General features: G+C 28.7%; 5 protein-coding genes across 7 annotated transcripts; 3 read left to right on the top strand and 2 right to left on the bottom strand.

Annotated features, from left to right (window-relative positions):
• The first annotated feature begins 945 nt into the window (after positions 1 to 945).
• LOC126856717 (thioredoxin-like protein 1) lies at positions 946 to 4,346 on the top strand. The gene is made up of 4 exons (XM_050605492.1): positions 946 to 1,149; positions 1,694 to 1,973; positions 3,405 to 3,688; positions 3,968 to 4,346. Exons 1-4 carry the CDS (start codon positions 1,052 to 1,054, stop codon positions 4,179 to 4,181), a joined length of 876 nt encoding a protein of 291 aa, XP_050461449.1. The 5' UTR covers positions 946 to 1,051; the 3' UTR covers positions 4,182 to 4,346.
• A 210-nt stretch (positions 4,347 to 4,556) lies between these two features.
• LOC126856708 (mediator of RNA polymerase II transcription subunit 16) lies at positions 4,557 to 11,726 on the bottom strand. Its single transcript, XM_050605476.1, has 14 exons — positions 11,586 to 11,726; positions 11,160 to 11,306; positions 10,836 to 11,034; positions 10,401 to 10,647; positions 10,167 to 10,322; positions 9,870 to 10,039; positions 9,275 to 9,611; positions 8,965 to 9,172; positions 8,496 to 8,688; positions 8,098 to 8,250; positions 7,725 to 7,941; positions 5,355 to 5,464; positions 5,074 to 5,219; positions 4,557 to 4,983 (listed from the first exon to the last, which is right to left on the bottom strand). The coding sequence occupies exons 1-14, from the start codon at positions 11,645 to 11,647 to the stop codon at positions 4,863 to 4,865; spliced, it is 2,466 nt and encodes an 821-aa protein (XP_050461433.1). The 5' UTR covers positions 11,648 to 11,726; the 3' UTR covers positions 4,557 to 4,862.
• On the bottom strand, positions 5,475 to 7,400 carry LOC126856713 (uncharacterized). Its single transcript, XM_050605483.1, has one exon. The coding sequence runs from the start codon at positions 7,033 to 7,035 to the stop codon at positions 5,824 to 5,826; it is 1,212 nt and encodes a 403-aa protein (XP_050461440.1). The 5' UTR covers positions 7,036 to 7,400; the 3' UTR covers positions 5,475 to 5,823.
• Positions 11,727 to 11,840: 114 nt separating the features above from the next.
• On the top strand, positions 11,841 to 14,459 carry LOC126856715 (prohibitin-2). Its single transcript, XM_050605489.1, has 6 exons — positions 11,841 to 12,084; positions 12,223 to 12,485; positions 12,681 to 12,998; positions 13,278 to 13,355; positions 13,515 to 13,611; positions 14,139 to 14,459. The coding sequence occupies exons 1-6, from the start codon at positions 11,955 to 11,957 to the stop codon at positions 14,324 to 14,326; spliced, it is 1,074 nt and encodes a 357-aa protein (XP_050461446.1). The 5' UTR covers positions 11,841 to 11,954; the 3' UTR covers positions 14,327 to 14,459.
• A 134-nt stretch (positions 14,460 to 14,593) lies between these two features.
• LOC126856709 (aspartate--tRNA ligase, cytoplasmic) lies at positions 14,594 to 18,807 on the top strand. 3 transcript variants are annotated; one of them, XM_050605478.1, is made up of 13 exons: positions 14,594 to 14,922; positions 15,068 to 15,167; positions 15,791 to 15,828; positions 16,101 to 16,185; positions 16,342 to 16,528; positions 16,609 to 16,711; positions 16,796 to 17,117; positions 17,232 to 17,403; positions 17,533 to 17,680; positions 17,767 to 17,956; positions 18,099 to 18,179; positions 18,249 to 18,360; positions 18,555 to 18,807. In XM_050605478.1, exons 3-13 carry the CDS (start codon positions 15,791 to 15,793, stop codon positions 18,716 to 18,718), a joined length of 1,602 nt encoding a protein of 533 aa, XP_050461435.1. In that variant the 5' UTR covers positions 14,594 to 14,922; positions 15,068 to 15,167; the 3' UTR covers positions 18,719 to 18,807. The 3 variants fall into 3 exon arrangements, with proteins under 3 accessions (XP_050461435.1, XP_050461434.1, XP_050461436.1); XM_050605477.1 differs by having other exon boundaries at positions 14,594 to 15,167; XM_050605479.1 differs by having other exon boundaries at positions 14,594 to 15,167; positions 16,345 to 16,528.
• Position 18,808: the final 1 nt, after the last annotated feature.

Consider the following 18,808-nt stretch of genomic DNA (forward strand, 5'->3'; position numbering starts at 1 on the left):
TATTAAAATATTTATATAGTAACATTATAGTGGATTTATCATATTTTAAAATTATGTCTAAAATTTACAAAAGATCATACTTTTGAGTCCTTTGAGGTAAAAACAAAATTAAAAAGGATACAAATGGATAAAAAACAAAATTCTCTATCAAATCTCATCAGCCGTTTTTCGATATCTCAAAAAATAACGAATGCCATTTTAGCCATTTTCTTAGAATCTGAAAGATCTTTTACTTGAGGCTTGTCAAACTCCCGTAAGTTTTTAAAATTTTTCTTTTTTTTCTATCTCAAAGATTTTCACTTCTTATTTTTCACGAATATTTTCTTTATATATTTATATTTTCGTTAAGTGATCTATTATACTGAAAATATATCACAAAGTATTTTAATTCATTTCTAAATATTAAAAATTAAAACATAATGTTTTTAAAATTTATCTAAAAAATCTTGAATATATATAGTATCTAAAAATAAACATAAAACCTCCGTTAATATAGCAAAAAGAAAATACAATTATAAATAAATTTATTTATATAAATTATTTCTTGACTTTTATAACAGATCGAATTGTCAAGCTGTATAAATCACAGACCTCTACATATTATTTTTATATATATTATTATATAGAATTATTATTATATATTATAATAATAATAATTATTATTATAAGTATTATTATTATATATTATTACATATATTATATTATTATACATGTATTATTATATTGGCAGAGACAATGCAATGATGTCATTACCTCTGTCATTTGCATTATCCCTGTCAATAAAAGACATGAAGTCATTGACCCGAGTTGGATTAACCCGTTCATCCGTAAATGCCATATGATAATGACATGAAGTAAACACAACGAGAGAACCAATCAGCATTTTCAAGATCAAATCTGCATTGGGCATTGGGCCATCGCTTCTGTCGCGCTCTTGCGAACCAGCAATGATTAGGAAACTGCCAGTCATTTTTTAATCGTATTGCGGTTAGTTATTGTGTGGTGATTAGTGTTGCAAGTTTAATATAATTAAGCATTTAATCAAAACGAAATGGGAGCAGTACGAATAATTAACGACGACCGTCATTTCCACGGCGAATTGGCCAGTGCCGGACAAAAACTCGTCGTTGTAGATTTCACTGCAAGTTGGTAAGCACCTTTTAGGTTAAATCCGTTTTTACTTTCGTCGCGTTTTAATTTTATTGAATTCCACATTTATTTGGGAATATAGATTTTAACACGATCGCGTTGATCCATACTCCAGAATCGTTATTTTCTGACCTGAACTTGATGAAAGACCAGCCATTAGAAGTAGAATGTGTATATGTGAACTTTCAAAAAAAGTAAGAATATCATTAAATAATCTCCTCCCACGATTATAACAGATCTGTTCAGTTTACATCTCTTTGCATTTTCTCCATTTAAAATAAAATAGAATGTATATTTATGTTTTCAAGAAAAAATGAGGATATCTTTATCATTTTACCTCCATCATCCAAGCAATATAATTTATTTCGATTGTATTTCTCAATAATTTATCTAATTTTTTTAATTATTTGCGTACTTTGCATATTGATTATTGTGTTGTGTTACTATGTTACAAACTTTTACATCTTTTGTGAAAACTTAATTCAATATTACTGATGATTAAGGATGATTAATGTGATATCTTGCTTGGTCTGTGATTGCGCAGGTGTGGACCCTGTCAAAGAATTGCTCCAATATTTGAGCAACTATCGCTGAAATATCCCAAAGCAGTGTTCCTGAAAGTAGACGTGGACAAATGTGCAGATACTGCCTCGGTGCAAGATGTGCGTGCAATGCCCACTTTTATCTTCTACCGCAAACGCGCAAAGCTAGGTCAATGCCAGGGCGCAGATCCGGTAGGATTAGAATCGAAGATCCAGCAGTTCTATAGTAGCGGCGACTCTGATGACACGGATGACACAGCCGCAGATTCGCTGTCTGGTCATGTACGAAACACTGATAATGTCTATTATCACATCTTCGGAATGATCTTCCTTGCTGTGATTTTGTACTATTGGAATAAGTATCAATGAAGAATTAGAGTTAGAGTTATCTATTCAGATAATAAAGTCTATCAAACACAAATATTGCAAAGTATCTTCTATATATTTGTCAAATTTTTGGGAAGACCACTAAATTTAATATATAATTTGTAGTATACAATATGAACTATTGACAAAACACAATAAAGTATTAACAAAAAATAAGATTGCTGTAAATTGATAGCAGAATAAAGATGCATTTAACTATCTAAACTCCATTAAAATCTTAACTTGTACATAGAAAAAAATTAATTTTTTTATGTGGGACCATTGCTATAATAAAGTATTCTTCAAATATACAAGTTGCAAATATCAAAGTATCAACATTTATGTATATGACATCTGTTTTGACATTGTATTTTAATATTTCTAAAACCATATAAGTTTGATGGAATCTTCTTTATAATTCTAATATTTAATTAAATAATTTCTATAGACTCAATTTACAGTTATTCTTGAAATATTTTCTATAATCTCACATTTTATATTATACAATTGAAAAATATTTGCTACTTATATTATATTATGATATAAATATATCAAATATTGTTTATGTATGTGATTTTATAGTGAAAATAATACAACTTTGATACTTGCTTGCTTGTTAATCATTTAATAACCTTCATCTAATTGATTCCAAAATCTCTCACATCTTTTTTATTGAAATAAATAATAAAAAATCAATAAGACTGTAAATATTCACTAATAACATTATGTTATTCATTTTTGTTAATACTAATAAAATTGTTATAAAAGAGAGAGAGAGAGAGAGTGAGAAGGAGAAAACACATTAAAGATTAGAAATACAGATGACTTTACAAAATTAATGATAAAAAAAATCATTTTATGTGAAATTAGATCTAAATAAAATTAGAAATGTAAAAATATTTTAGTTATTTACTAAATAAAAGAATTTTCAATATGTATATCATATGTGAAATACTATGTGTTAATAAAATTATAGTTATAAAATACCTATAAAGAGTTTTATAAAAATAAATAAAGCTGTAAATGAATTTTTGTTAAAACAGTTATTGCTGTTTTTCTTTTTTTCATCTTTATGTTCTTTCTCCTTTTCAATTTTCTATAATCCATTCTACTGTTAAAAATAAATGTAGATATTTTGGCACATGTTGGTATTGGAATTTTAATTTACAAAATTATACCAATTTGAAATCCTGCTTGTTAATTCCATTTAAATTGATCCTATTTTATTTTTTATTTTTTGTGTGTTTGAAGTTTATTTTATTTTTTATTAATATATTATATTATTTTTTATTAATATATAATATATTATATGTAATTTATTTAAGGTAGTTTTTGATTGTTTTTCAGATGGACCTATCCAGTTTTATAATGAAACAGCAGTGCGAGTGCCTAAATGAATCAGATTATCATACCTTCTCTCAGTGTTTGAACTCGGATAATGGATACCTTCAGAGTGATGAGGATGAGCAACTAATAATGTCTATCGCATTTTCACAACCTGTTAAAGTTCATTCTCTCAAGATTAAAGCGCCCGCAGAGAATGGACCAAAAAATATCAAGTTGTTTATCAATCAGCCCAGGACGATCGACTTCGAGATGGCAAGTTCCAATACGAGTGTCCAAGATCTAACGTAAGTTTTGAATGAAAACTGATGATATAAATCGGATAATTAATTATCCGAGTATCTATTCACTATTAATTCATATCCAAATCAGTTTACATCTCTATATATTTGGGTATTTATATTCATTATCTAAATTCGTAGATATCTTTTTTTTTTACTAGAGTATAGTTGTTTTAAATTTTATATAAGTAGCTGTGTACTCTTTATCCGAAATAATCGGATACTCAAGTACTTGAAAATCATATTTATGTATTTTTAATTCAGTGAAATAACTTTTTAACACAGATTATCGGCCAAGGATCTCGAGGAAGGAAATCCCATTCCACTGCGTTATGTCAAATTCCAAAATGTGCAGAATTTTCAGATATTTGTAATAGATAATCAGAATGGCTCAGAGACAACAAGAATTGACCAATTAGTCATAATTGGCTCGCCAATTTCGACCACAAATATGGGAGAATTCAAAAGAGTATCTGGCAAGAAAGGAGAGAGTCATTGAAAAATCTGCGTACAACAATAATATCAGAATATCAGAAGTTCTTATTTGAGTACTAACACATTCCCCCCATTATTTTTTTGCAAAATCATCAAATGTAACAAGACTTGAAACAATATACTTGAAACAATAAAATAATCTAATTCGAGAATAATATGAATAAATTTATATTTGTAATATTTATTATTAATTAAATACCTTATAAATATAATCTATTATTAATTTATTATATAATTACTATTTTATTATTATTTTATTACTACTTATTAATTTAGAATATTTACAGCTCACGCGTGTATGCTTACATATAAATAATGTGAGTTCTCTGATAAGTCAATTTAACTTAACATTGATCTGCAGTTATTTATTTATGCTCTCTTCTCTCTCTAATTTTTTTTCTTTAGTAAAATAATTACGTCATTTTTATTTAATTAGTTAATTTTACCTTGCGCATACTCTATTTTGATTCACATTGAAAACAAATTACATAATTTTCTCGTTGACAGCATTATAAGAAAGAATGACTGCAAGAGATTTAAGTACCATCACAGAAGCATAATCAAACAAAAGAATAATCTCTCTGGTAAACTGATAAATAACCTGAATAAACTTTCAATTATTTGAAGCAATTTCACATATATAGAAATTATTATCTTTATAATAATGATTTTTGAACGATCTTCATCAACAGGCTTTGTGGATTCGCCAGATACCACCGCATCGACAGGCTCGTGTCCATCTTTGATCCCAGGCTCTAATCGCAGCTGTCCTTGTCATATTTTGTACTTGTGCTTTCCCACCGCATCTGAAAAAAAATATATATAAAGTGTTAATCATGCTATAATGCAGGGTCATTTAGTTTTTTTTTATAATTATTGTTATCAATGAATAATACCTCGTGCATTGCTTAACTAAAAGTGGCTGTTTTCCTAAATATAAATGTCGTATCGTGTCTACAATCTGTCCACTATGCATGCAACCTTCAACGGGATTCATTTCAGGTGTAAAAACCAGCTGCTCGGGTTCCACTCCATATTCTAACTGCACTCGTGAATTGTAATAGAATGATAATAGCACATGTATAATACAATGCAGATATAATACATGTATAAATACAATAACAGACAAAAAGTTTGAACGTTTTTCAAAGTAATAATCCTAAATCAAATCTCTTACCTGTAATGGAAGATTTTGAGAAAATAAAATTGGTGAGACTATAGCGGTTATGCTATTTCCTTGATGTAATTGTGGAATCATAATTTGATTTGGTAGCAAGCAGCATTCATCTAAAAAAAATGTATTCTATTGTCAAAATTTTCAGCATTTAGATGATTAAAATATTATAATTTCAAATTCAAGACAAAGAATATGCACCTTATATATTTAATAATGTATATAAATAATTGTATATGTATAATCCATTATATTTATATGATATATTTGTATAATATTAATTATAACTTTTATAGAGAGGAAAAAGAGATAGAAAATAGACATAAAAAATAAAAAAAAAAAACTTATTGTAACATCTTATATTTATAATTAATATTCTTTATTTATAGGGCAATTTCTCCTTCAATCTCAACTTTTTTCAATTCATATCATATTTCTCTCTTTTTGTTTATCAATTATTGTTGTTAGTAAATTAATTATCTTGTGAAATAAAGGTTTTTAGCAACTTTGCTTCAGTGGATTGTAATTTTAACACTGGTTTTTTCAGTTGTTCATCCACACATGTATCAATCTGAAGAAAAACTTCTGTTTTCTCATTGACTGGGCTGCCCACCTCTGCTATAAAATAACTTGATTCGTGCTTTGATTTTGATTCATTTATCTCATCTTTTTCATTCTTTGCAGCTTTTACATCTTTTCTATGCTTTACATGTTTTGTATTCATTTCTTCTTTTGTATTTTCCACATTTTTCGTATTATCCTCAGTTGTTTTACTTGAGAAGAAATGTAGCGTTTTTGTCTCCTGCAATTTCTCGACTTTTTCTGCTTCGCGAATTAAATCGATGAAAAACAGTTCTCTTGGCGACATCGGCGTCTCCGGAGATTTTATTTCGTCCGGAGACAGTACCGTCACCAGCTTGAGATAATTTTGCAAGGGACTTTTCTCAATATAGTTAGTGGCAATGTCTAATTGATCTATTTCGTCCTTTTCAACATGCACGAATCCGACATCTTCGATATTTTCACCAGATATTTGTTTGTGTATCACCAAAGGCGGCAGATCTTTCCTAAGGAAATTTTCTCGATTATTCTTCTTAAATTCTGGATCGTTTAAATCATTCAACTTCTTTGTCTTGAAAGATTTTGTATCTTTAGATGATATTTGATAGACATTTAGAGATTCTTTTATATTATCCGTGCCATATTTGGAGATCATGTTAATCTCAGGATTTTGTTTAGCCAGTAAACTCTTCCGAAAGATTATTAATCCACACATAATCATGACCCAGATTAGAAATGCGACTGTCCAAAAGAGAAGAGACCAATACGAGTATCTGAATGTATAGCATATAGCCCAAATTAAAGGACACAAGATGAACCAATAAATCAAAAACACACTAAAAATTAACCAAGGAAATGATAGATGCTCGCATTTCTTCAGGTTAGTCTGTTTGTAAATCTCCTTCTTCTCTTCGCGAAACACTTTGTTTTCCTTCAAGGCGAGAGAGTCTTTATGTTTCATTGCAAGTTTGGTAGTCATTGTATCTTTGTTCATGAATTTCACTTTTTTTCTTCTGTATGAATATTCTTTTTGATTAATATATTCTATTGTTGCTGTTTTTCTTTTTTTTTTAATAAAGAAAAAATATATTGTGTTGTATAAGTTATTATTACAATTATACATTTATTTTTCCTAATTTAAAATTTTCATATTGCTTTTGTACTGTAGTATCACTGTACAATAATTATATTAATATATAACTGTTATACACAATGCGAACTGTTTAATACTGATAAACTGAGTCTATCCTTTTTGAATTATTCTTATAATTCAGGATGTGGTTATTTTATCAAACTTCCTGACCACAACTTATAGTAATCAAGTAGCAAATATAATAGTAAAAGAATTTGCATCAAATTTGTTTCTGGATTGTAAGAGTATAGGCTAAATTAACTTAATTTTTCAATGATAAGTTTTAAAAATATATAGGCAAAAAGAAAAATATATCCAATTATCTAATCTAGAATAGATTCTACCTAACTAAAGAACAGAATTTTTTTATCTTGATTTTTATTTTTCATTGTTATATTAGCTATAACATTACTATAAAGTAATTGTTTATGTTAGCTATAACATTACTATAAAGTAATTGTTTATATTAGTTATAACATTATTATAAAGTAATTGTTTATATTACTATAAACAATTACTTTAATTTGTATCAAAATATGAGTTTGATTTTTCTTTGAAGTTTCAAAATTAGTCTTTATGCAATTGAATCATTAAAAGCGTCTCAAATTATAATAGATAAATGTCTTGCTGCTCAGAATTATGTAAAGTATTAAAAAATTTCAAAAAATCAGCAGACATACCAATTAAACTATCATCCACCTGTTGTTGTTGTTGTGGATCTCCATTAGGTTGAACCAATTTTGATAACAAGCAAAATAGTAAAGCCAGAACATCTAAATTATCCGTACTACGAAGAAATACTGGAAGACATGATGGGCGAAGCAATCCCCAAATACGTATGATGACCAGCAATTCTCGAACGGTATTCAAGGCCTTATGATCCTTAAGAAGTTCATACTGCAAAATAAAGAAAAGACAATATATGATCCACAATAATGTATTTAAATTCATATCAGATTTTTACAATATTATTTTGAGATTATATTACCATTATATAGGAAATAAATATTGAAAACTGATTTAACATGTATAAACATAATGGAAAATACTTACGCCACCAGTTTTTACTTGCATCCTTTGTTCAGGCAATTTGGCTAACAAATTCAAAGCTAAATCAGCAACCCATTGAATAAGTTGTTGCAATGATTGCAATGTGCTCGGCTCCACTGTAAATTCTTTAGGATCGGGTAAATAAATTGACAATACCTAAAAATATTTAAAAAATAATTAAATTAATTTTATATTAATTATTAAAATTTCACTTTTATTTTGCGATTGTATCTATCATTAATAAATTATCATTTATTATTGATTTATTTATTATAAAATCTTTATATGTTCAGATTTATCAGGAGGGAGAAGAAGAAGATAGATAGAGTAAAAATATAATATATAATGGATTTTAAAAAAATATTCGGGATTTTTTTAAAATATTCGGAATGTGATATTACCTTATCAATGTTATCAGTATTATCAGTGATGACATCTGTTATTACTGCAGTTAAGTTCTCTGCTGGACCTTTGTCATAAGATATCAGATCTGATGGCCTCAGTAGAGATTTAAAGGCAGTAGCTACTGAATGTATCATCAGTAATGATGACAAGTCTGCTGCTTTATTCTGTCCTGATATTGTTCCAAGCATTCTGAAAATATGATTCCAAGCATTTAATGGTTTGTAATTTGAAATAAAATCTTCCTTTATACTTCTTTCAGAAATTAGAGATTGTTAAAAATAATTATTAAATTTTAATAACTGAAATAATCAAAATAATAATTGTTAAATTTTATACTTGACACTTATACTTTCAATCTCAATTTAGAAAATAATTTTAAAAAATTTCAACAATTTTTAGAATCTTGTTTCCAAGTTTTATAAATCTTTCTTATTATAATTATGTTCACAAATTTTTGAATTTTACCTATACAATGACGTCTTGATACATAAAAATTGAATATAGTGATATTGCTGAGTAGGTTGTGATTGCCTATTGAAGGAGACGTCCAATCTCTCACATAATGCCTCGATCATAGACGATCTCAAGCATAAAAGTATATCTAACCAATCCAATCCTGTTACCAGACAATACTCCAACAATGTACAGGCATAGCTCATTGACATCGATGTACCTATAAATAATATAAATGATTTTAAATGTGAAACACCAAATCACAATGCTTTTCAAATTTCTTATAAGTAATAAATTAACACAAATAAAGAAAACATGTCACCTGTAGTACCATCTGGCAATAATTTGTAAAGATACAGATTGCCATGAGTATCACATGCAAGAAGCACACATCCCAACCATGATAAATCCATATGAGCGATAGACACTGAGCTCTTAAAGTACTTATTACTAGGTTCATCTTGGCGCCAGCCTGTATTTAAGGATGAAAACGCTACTTCTTTGAGACAATCCAGACGATTTAGACAATGCACTGATGAATCCGCTAATGCTATTATCACATAACTTGGAGGTGGCAATGTTGTCACTATAGATAGTTTCGTAGTCGCTATCGCCGTAACCGGCGATTGGCAACGATACTGCGATTGATACTGCCAAACCTATAGAAATAACAACATATTAAAAATATATCCATAATGAAAGCAATGATTGAAACATCTAAAAGTTCATTGACTAAATTCATAATAAAACTTTTCCTCTTGCATTGCTCTTTTATTACTTCACATTTTCAGTCTATGGATGTAGTTATATATAAAGTCAGATGCAAAATAGTAGAAGAGCAACACAAGGAACATAGTAAAAAATAGGAAACTTTAGAGTAAAAATATGAAAGTTTATGGCAATAATTGAATACTTGCAACTGTCTTGAAAGGTTCTAGACTTTGTGGTTGGAACAATTTGTGAACCGGTTGTGACTTTTCTCGCAACTCCCACACTTCTACAAAACCGCCGTTCTCACTATTAGCCGCGATAACCAAGGAATCTGCGTCTTCTCTGACCACAAATTTTAAATGTGTTACAATTGTACCTGCAAGAAAAATTATAGCCAATAATGTAACCATAGTGAAAAATTATAGTAAAAAATTATAAAAATTATAAAAAAATTATAGTATGCTCCAAGCATTTAAACAATTAAATTGAATAATTCATCTTACATGAATTATCTTTGGGCGCTCCATCCTGCAAAAAGAAGCTCGGTAAAGCTTGCGAGGTGATGGTACATTTGTCATCATTTTTGCGAACTAACACTCTATAACATCTTATCGGCAAACAGATGCTACCACTACTAACTGCGACGAGAAAATGCCCGTCTGAAATTTACAAAGAAAATTTTTACAATATATTCGTGCTGTATTTGTAGATCATTCTATATACATGGTAAAAAATACTTTTTCCATAACACAAGTCAACCGCAGTTATCCTGTGTCTTGTATTGCCAAGACTCTCTGTCGAATAACAAATCGGATTTTGAAGATCTTTTGTAATCATAATCGCACCGACCATACCCGTCGTCGACACTATTAGCACGCCTTCAGCAGCTCGGCCGCCAAATTGCCTCACTGAAGGTGCAAATAGCAGATGATTAAATTTCTCATTGTAGTGGATGTTATCCTTCTTCTCTGTTACTAATCCTGTCTAGAGAATCCATGAAAGTACATTGGAAATTAGAATGTATCTCTCACTTAAAATTATATATATTGAGCAGCCTGAATATCTTTTCACCAATGTAATATAAAATAATAACAATAAATAATTTCAATTTTAGTAATATAAGAACTTTTGAAAACTTTCTGTTGTTCAATATATTAACTTCATCTAATTACCTTTTTACCATTATGAAACCATGCAGCGCCTAATATATGTTCACCAGGAAAACATGTAGAGCCCACTAATACCCAATCATTTAAGATATGATCCTTAAACATCCACAACTGCACATTTCCAGCTGTATCTGCCACTACCAATTTGTCACCAGGTAGATCCCATTCCAATGCAGTAATATTGTTTTTATTTGACAAAACTCTAAAAGCATAAAAGAATTTATAGTTTAATCTCTTGATTATGTGAATCTTTCAAATAAAAAAGTTTAATAAAAGTATTGAATAGTAATCAGTTCTCTATCACATATTCAAGAATTAAATGCTTACTTATGAGCATGCCATGGCATATTCAAATCTGCTACATAAACATGACAACTCCGTGTTTTACCACTATTATCATCTAACTCTGTCATTGTAGTAAATGCCACTATATTTCGACTGGATAATGAACATAAGGATTGCCCGGTATATAAACTGGAAAAGTAATAGTCAATGTCAAACTTAAAATGTTAACAAATATTTTTATAATTCCGCAAATATGCATAAAACAATAAGCATAAATATATTTCTAAAAATGTCATATTTAATAAAAGATAGAAATTATTGACAGCTCTCTAAATTAAATTGTATACAAACATACAGTGCATATATATATTTTTTTTGTTTGTTCATTCTTTAATATCAGAAATCTCAGAATTATATTAAATGTGCTTTATAAAAAATATATTAAAGATATATTTTTAAAAATCATACCATTCTTGATTAGAAAAAATTTTGGAAGAGCTTCTTCTATTGACGGTATATAATAAATCCATTTTTATAATTGATCATAACTAGACCATATAATCACAAAGAAAACAGAAGATTCTGTTGAGACCATATAAAACGGAGTAATTAGATGTCATACATACACCCAAGAATGCTGTCCACCAATCGGATTTCTATGCAATATGGTGATTTTTATGATACATGCGCAATACAACATCTTATATTTCTCTCATATACACTTTTGCATACTTTCTGCCTTGTGTCGTGCTCGTGCTCGTGTATCGTGTCCTTGGTATTTTTCGCAATCTCTTGGCCGATTTACTATTGATTGATTTTACTGTGTGATTTTTCGAAATGGCACAGAACAAATTCAGCGAGATGGCCTCGCGCTTCGGCAAAGGCACAAACGGGGTGCCGATGAGTCTCAAGGTTCTCGCCGCTGCTGGTGTCGCAGCTTATAGCGTTTCTAAATCCATGTATACAGGTTAACTTCAATCCCAGTTAAATCTTTTTTTTCCAAATTTTGGGATAATTACATTTGAATATCTTCAAATATTATCGTTTGTCTTGAACGAACGATGATTTTAAATGCAAATTTTGAATTTAATATATTCAATTGCAGTTGAAGCTGGTCATAGAGCGATCATATTTTCTCGACTGGGTGGTATTCAAAAGGATATCATGACTGAGGGTTTGCACTTCCGTATTCCGTGGTTCCACTATCCGATAATTTACGACATTAGGAGCAGACCTAGGAAAATCTCGTCACCAACAGGATCCAAGGATTTGCAGATGGTCAACATTTCTCTACGTGTTCTTTCTCGTCCTGATGCTAGCACACTGCCAGCTATGTATCGACAATTGGGCCTTGATTACGATGAAAAGGTCTAGAAAAGAATAGAATTATATAATGATACAAAACAAATTACACATTTATTTTAATTTACAAAGATATATTGTATCTTAAAATTTATCTTTGTCTGATTTTTATTTATAAAAATAACATTTTTATTTTATATATTTTAAATTACATTATATATTTTAAATTACATTAAGATTAATTAGCAATGATCAATCCAGGTATTGCCAAGTATCTGTAATGAAGTGCTAAAATCTGTTGTCGCTAAATTTAATGCGTCACAACTGATAACACAAAGACAACAAGTATCTAATATGGTGCGCAAGGAATTAACAGAACGAGCTCGAGATTTTAATATTGTTCTCGACGATGTCTCGATAACTGAGCTTAGTTTTGGCAAAGAATACACTGCTGCAGTCGAGGCCAAACAGGTAGCCCAACAAGAGGCCCAACGAGCTGCTTTTGTGGTAGAAAGAGCTAAACAAGAACGACAACAAAAAATTGTACAAGCTGAAGGAGAAGCAGAAGCAGCTAAAATGATATCCTTTACAAAACAATTTTTTTTTTGCTAATTTATAATATAATCTTTTTTTTTCTATTGTAAATTGAAGGAGGAAAAGGGGTGTAATTTTATAGTCACAAATTGAAAGATATAGTTGAAATTGTCTTTTTTCATGATTCTGAGTAAGCAATTTAAAATTTCAATTGTACTATTGATTTAAGTACAGAATTAAATTAATAATTTGTAAGTAATCAGTATATTATATGTAGAATTTTCTTCAAAAGCTTTAATATATATTTTCCTGAATGCAGTGTACCTTGGTTTAGCTGTCGGACAGAATCCTGGATATTTGAAGTTACGTAAAATACGAGCTGCACAAAATATTTCACGTACAGTGAGTACCTTAATATAATATTGCAAATTTGCAATAAAAAATTACTAAGATTTTAAAATATGTGAAAAAATTGTCTTGATATAAAAATCGATGTTTAATATATTATATATATAAAATTTATGTATGTGAATTTCTAAGGAGGGATTTATTTTATTTCAGATTGCTAATTCCCAAAACAGAGTATTCCTCAGTGGCAATAGCTTGATGTTGAATATTCAAGATCCCACGTTTGATGAGAGCTCAGACAAGCTGAAAAGTAAGAAGTAAAAATCATCAAAGCCGCGCATCATTTTTTTTTATTTCTCTTTTTTCGAGTTTCTTAAATTTTTATTAAACCTGAAAAATGATTAGCTGTTATGTACAATTATATTGTGAATAAGAGATCGTCGTGCGTTTTCCGAAAACTCACGGATTATAACATTATACATGTTCTCATTACATTGTGTTCTCCTCCTCGCCGTCCTTGTAATCATGCTCGCTCGCAGATATCTGCTCATATTATTATTATATGTTCTAAATCAATTCCATATGAGTCAAAACATACCAAATTATTTCTTATTTAAGGAAGAAATGACCATTTTAAAACAAATTCAATGATCTATAATATTGAATATATAATTAAAAAAAAAAAGAAATATCAATTCGCAGATTTTCGAGGAGATTTTAACAATCTTTCATAAGATTAGTTATTTAATATAATTTGTAATGGATATTTTTCAATTTTGATGCACATAAGTTATACATAGTTGCTTACGTGTAGACGCCCAATGCTGGCTTTTTCAGACAAAGTGAGCTGGAAGAGCTGGGATAAGGCAACTGATTGTGCCATCCAGAGTCTAAATACCAGTTCCCATCAAGCATTGCTAAATACTGGAAAGTTTGGCATCGAGGCTCAACCACATAGGACACATGTCTCCTCATCTCTCCTACTGGAATCAGCAAATGATGGTGTTAAGCTTATAACACCGTGACAATAAGAGAGATTTCGCGATGCGAGCATATTTCCACCCAACACAAATTCTCCTTGCCTTCTGTCAGAATATTTTCCTATTGTCTATGTTTGAATAATTGATGATGATAAATAGATAAATTCTATAATCATAATATTTTTCATTAGATCTGTTTGTTTTTATTATACTTTTTTGTATCTTGTATTTAAAATGAGATTTAGATTAAAGAAAAAAAAAGAACAAGATGTAGAAGCTGAAACAAATAGATCAATCATTACAAGAAATAAGTAATAATGGAAGAGAAATAGATTTTGAAATATTAATATATGATATTAGTAGATAACTATTATTGAGCTGGAATGTGGAAAAACTGATATTTGAATTTCAAAAATTGTTTTATTTTTTAGTAGATGGAATTATATTAAATTTTGTATTATAATTCAATTTTAAGAATGAAAAAGAGTGAATTAAATTTTGAAATATAATGTAAGAGATTTCGATAGAAATGCGTGAAAGTAGATATTGAGATTAGGATGAGAAAGAACGAAAATCATATAAAAACGAAATAGAGATACCTAGAAAACGACAGAATGAGAAAGCGAGTGATAGATAAAAAAGTGAGAAAATACATCACGAAAAATAATAAATATTATAAAAATAGAGCGAAGAAAATATTAGTTTGAATATCATTCAGTCATTGACAGTATATGTTTAGATTAGAGGTTAGAGGTAGCGTAATCACACATATGATCTATGTCCTAGCCTACGTGACAGCACAGTCCACGAGTGATAGTAACCGAATAATCTACAATTTTTAATTGTGGCAAAATAATTATTGTAAATAATTGATTGAAGAAGCAAAGTACGTATATATCATATTACTTTTATTTATTTTCTCAATATTTTCTAAGTATTTTAAATTTATTTTATTCACATATTTTAACCTCTAAGTTATGATTTATGTAAAAAATTTTTAAAACTTACTATTATATTAAAAAATATATATACTTATATATTTAAAAAAAAAGTATTTTTTATATATTATACAATGTAGAAATTCATGTTTATTATTTAATATAATTTATCTTGTTATTAGGATTATCATAATACAATTTCATATAATTTTATTATATTCATATTATAATTTTTATTTTCAGTTAATTTAATATTAATTTAATATTTTATTATATAATTAATTTAATGTTAATAAGAAGTAATTATGCTTATTTTAACATTCTATTCTTATATTTTGACAAAATTATTTTTTGTGCAATCTTTTATCAGTTATTAATATATATTAGTATGTGATATAATTTAAAGATATAAATACTGTAATATTATTATAGTAATATATTTATATCTTTAAATTATATCACATTTTATTAAGCTTGCAACTTTTACAATTGCTGAAATATTTTAAACAGTAACTAATAAGGTGATGTAATCTATATATTGCTCATATTCTATTGCATCATCTTTTCACAGATGGCTGAAGATAAACCAGTAGAATCTCCTCCGACAAGGTAAAAATTAAAACTTATTAAGAAATCTTATATATTTACATGTTTTAAACATCTATAAATTGATTAGAGACAAATTTTCTTTTACAATTTCAAAATTATAGATTACATTGAATATCTTGTTACATATATTTTATATTTATTGAAATATAATAATGATGGTTATACCTAAATTTACACATATTATGACCATTTTTATAATTATATAATCAATCAACAAATATTATCAATATTTGAAAAATATTTACAAGAATTTTTGTTATTTTATTACGAAGTAACGAGATATCTAAAAAAGCCCTGAAAAAGCAGCAAAAAGAAATGCAGAAAGCAGCAAAAAAAGCAGAAAGAAAAGATCAAACTGTAAGTTACTATGTATATAATAATGATTTTATAGCTTAATAACAAAAATAAACTTTCTTTTTTTTTATTAATTAGATAGATATAATAAATTTAATTTGAGAAACTGATAAAATAGATAAATAAATTTATTAAAGTTGCATTGTGTACATTTTCCAGCAGTCTCAGCAAGAATCTACAGAAGAAGCCAAAGATGTGTCTGTAGGAAAATATGGTCAGATGAACATGATCCAAAGTAAGGAAAAATTCGAAGATAGAAAATTTACAGCAATCAAGGATTTGAATAAAAATCTGGAGAATGAAATGGTTTGGTTGAGAGGTCGTTTACATACAAGTCGTGCCAAAGGTGAATAATGCTTTGATGGAAACTATATTAATTGTTTAATTATTTGCAAATAAAATTTTAATCTTATGTTTATTATGCAGGCAAGCAATGCTTCATTGTATTGAGACAGCAATCCTATACAGTGCAGGGATTAGCTGCTGTGAATGAAAAAATCAGCAAACAAATGATTAAATTTATTTCCAAGTATAGATCCTAATTATCTTTTTAAATTAATTGGAATTTAAATACTATATATTATTTATAATTAAAATCGTATTTCTGTTCCAGTATCACAAAAGAGTCTATAATTGATATTAAGGCCATAGTAAAGTCTGTACAATCAAAAATTGAGTCATGTTCACAAGCAGATGTAGAAGTTCATATAGAAGAAGTGTTTGTGATAAGTGCTGCCAAGCCACAGCTTCCTTTACAGATAGAAGACGCCGCAAGACCTATTGGCGAAGCAGACGAGACGGCGTTAAATATTCGAGTGAATCAAGATACCAGACTGGATAACAGAGTGTTAGATCTGCGTACTCCAGCTAATCAGGCGATTTTCAGGGTAGAAGCTGGAGTTTGTAAACTCTTTAGGGACATTCTGACGAAAAAAGTGAGTGTGAATAATGATGCTCAGTTTGATCAAGAAATTTTATTTAAATTTATGATCAAGAAATTTTGTTTAAATTTATGATCAAGAAATTTTGTTTAAATTTATCCTTTTCAGGGCTTTGTCGAGATACATACTCCTAAAATCATTTCTGCAGCCAGTGAGGGTGGAGCAAATGTGTTTACAGTGTCTTATTTTAAAAATAATGCTTATCTAGCTCAATCGCCGCAATTATACAAGCAAATGGCTATTGCTGCTGATTTTGATAAAGTTTTTACTGTTGGAGCAGGTATATTGTATTGAATAGAAATAAGAAATTAAATATATATATATATATATATATATATATATATATATATATATATATATATAATAAGAATTTAAAATCGTTGATAACTGCTAAAAATGTTGTGATTAGTTTTCAGAGCGGAAGATTCCAATACGCACAGACATTTGACAGAATTTGTAGGCCTTGATCTGGAAATGGCCTTTAAATATCACTACCACGAAGTGGTAGACACTATAGGACAAATGTTCACTGAGCTCTTTAAAGGTTTACGTGAGATGTTAGTAATATATATTTATGCCTATTACTTTTTTATTCTTCATATGTATATAAATAGTTTTAATTAATTCGTTAATTTTTCAATAGCTACGCAGATGATATAGCAGCAGTCAATCAACAGTATCCTGTGGAACCTTTTAAATTTCTTGAACCAGCTTTGAAATTAGAGTTTTCGGAAGCGATCGAATTGTTAGCGGAAGCAGGCGTTACTCTTGGGGAAGAGGATGATCTGTCAACACCAGACGAAAAACTCTTAGGAAAACTCGTTAAACTTAAAGTAAGATGTTGAAAAATTTCAAACTAACAGAGCTCGATACAATTAAAACAATAAATTTTTAACGAGATGTTTTGAACAATTTATAAATATGACAATTTTTATGCATTTTTTACTTTTAATATCATAAATATATTATTTTCAGTATGATACGGATTTTTATATTTTGGACAAATATCCTCTTGCTGTGAGGCCGTTTTATACGATGCCAGATCCAAACAATCCTGTAAAGTATTTTATGATGATCTAATCGTGCAATATTCTCTTTTTTTTATATAATTATCTTATGTTATAGAAAGCGTCTAACTCGTATGACATGTTTATGCGAGGCGAAGAGATTATATCTGGTGCACAACGTATCCATGATCCAGATTTTCTAACTGAACGAGCTAAACATCATGAAATCGGTGAGTAAACCAGTTCGCATAAGGATTTTTTATTAATATGCTGTGAACATTACGTAAATACATCTGAATTAAACCAAATTAAAATTGAAACATTTCTGTAAATGTGTCACTTAAATGAAGAATGCCCCATCATGCATACTTTGTTATTCTTTAATCAGAAATTATTTGATTAATAATAAAATTCTTTATTTCAGATATCGAAAAAATCAAGTCATACATCGACGCCTTCAGATACGGATGTCCGCCGCATGCTGGCGGCGGTATTGGCATGGAACGCGTTGTGATGTTGTATCTTGGCTTGGATAACATACGTAAAGTATCTATGTTCCCGCGTGACCCTAAACGACTTACTCCTTGAAATTAAAATATCAATATTTCGACTGACATTGTTATGTATTCGAAAATAGAATCTTATATCTTGAATACATGTATTTTATAAATGATAAAC

The sequence above is a fragment of the Cataglyphis hispanica genome, chromosome 19 (assembly GCF_021464435.1).
Source record: "Cataglyphis hispanica isolate Lineage 1 chromosome 19, ULB_Chis1_1.0, whole genome shotgun sequence".
In the NCBI taxonomy this organism is placed as follows: domain Eukaryota; kingdom Metazoa; phylum Arthropoda; class Insecta; order Hymenoptera; family Formicidae; genus Cataglyphis; species Cataglyphis hispanica.

Excerpts from the sequence above, each read along its gene's own strand:
- LOC126856715 (XM_050605489.1), top strand. The coding sequence starts at position 11,955 with ATGGCACAGAACAAATTCAGCGAGATGGCCTCGCGCTTCGGCAAAGGC. Across the intron at positions 12,486-12,680 it reads GCCTTGATTACGATGAAAAG|GTATTGCCAAGTATCTGTAA; the intron begins GTCTAGAAAAGA and ends TGATCAATCCAG. Across the intron at positions 13,356-13,514 it reads CACAAAATATTTCACGTACA|ATTGCTAATTCCCAAAACAG; the intron begins GTGAGTACCTTA and ends ATTTTATTTCAG.
- LOC126856709 (XM_050605477.1), top strand. The coding sequence starts at position 15,791 with ATGGCTGAAGATAAACCAGTAGAATCTCCTCCGACAAG. Across the intron at positions 17,118-17,231 it reads GGGACATTCTGACGAAAAAA|GGCTTTGTCGAGATACATAC; the intron begins GTGAGTGTGAAT and ends TATCCTTTTCAG. Across the intron at positions 17,681-17,766 it reads TTTAAAGGTTTACGTGAGAT|CTACGCAGATGATATAGCAG; the intron begins GTTAGTAATATA and ends ATTTTTCAATAG.
- LOC126856717 (XM_050605492.1), top strand. The coding sequence starts at position 1,052 with ATGGGAGCAGTACGAATAATTAACGACGACCGTCATTTCCACGGCGAA. Across the intron at positions 1,150-1,693 it reads GTAGATTTCACTGCAAGTTG|GTGTGGACCCTGTCAAAGAA; the intron begins GTAAGCACCTTT and ends GTGATTGCGCAG. Across the intron at positions 3,689-3,967 it reads ACGAGTGTCCAAGATCTAAC|ATTATCGGCCAAGGATCTCG; the intron begins GTAAGTTTTGAA and ends TTTTTAACACAG.
- LOC126856713 (XM_050605483.1), bottom strand. The coding sequence starts at position 7,035 with ATGTATAATTGTAATAATAACTTATACAACACAATATATTTTTTCTTT.
- LOC126856708 (XM_050605476.1), bottom strand. The coding sequence starts at position 11,647 with ATGGATTTATTATATACCGTCAATAGAAGAAGCTCTTCCAAAATTTTT. Across the intron at positions 7,942-8,097 it reads TGCAAGTAAAAACTGGTGGC|TATGAACTTCTTAAGGATCA; the intron begins GTAAGTATTTTC and ends TTTATTTTGCAG. Across the intron at positions 5,465-7,724 it reads GGTGGATGATAGTTTAATTG|ATGAATGCTGCTTGCTACCA; the intron begins GTATGTCTGCTG and ends CATTTTTTTTAG.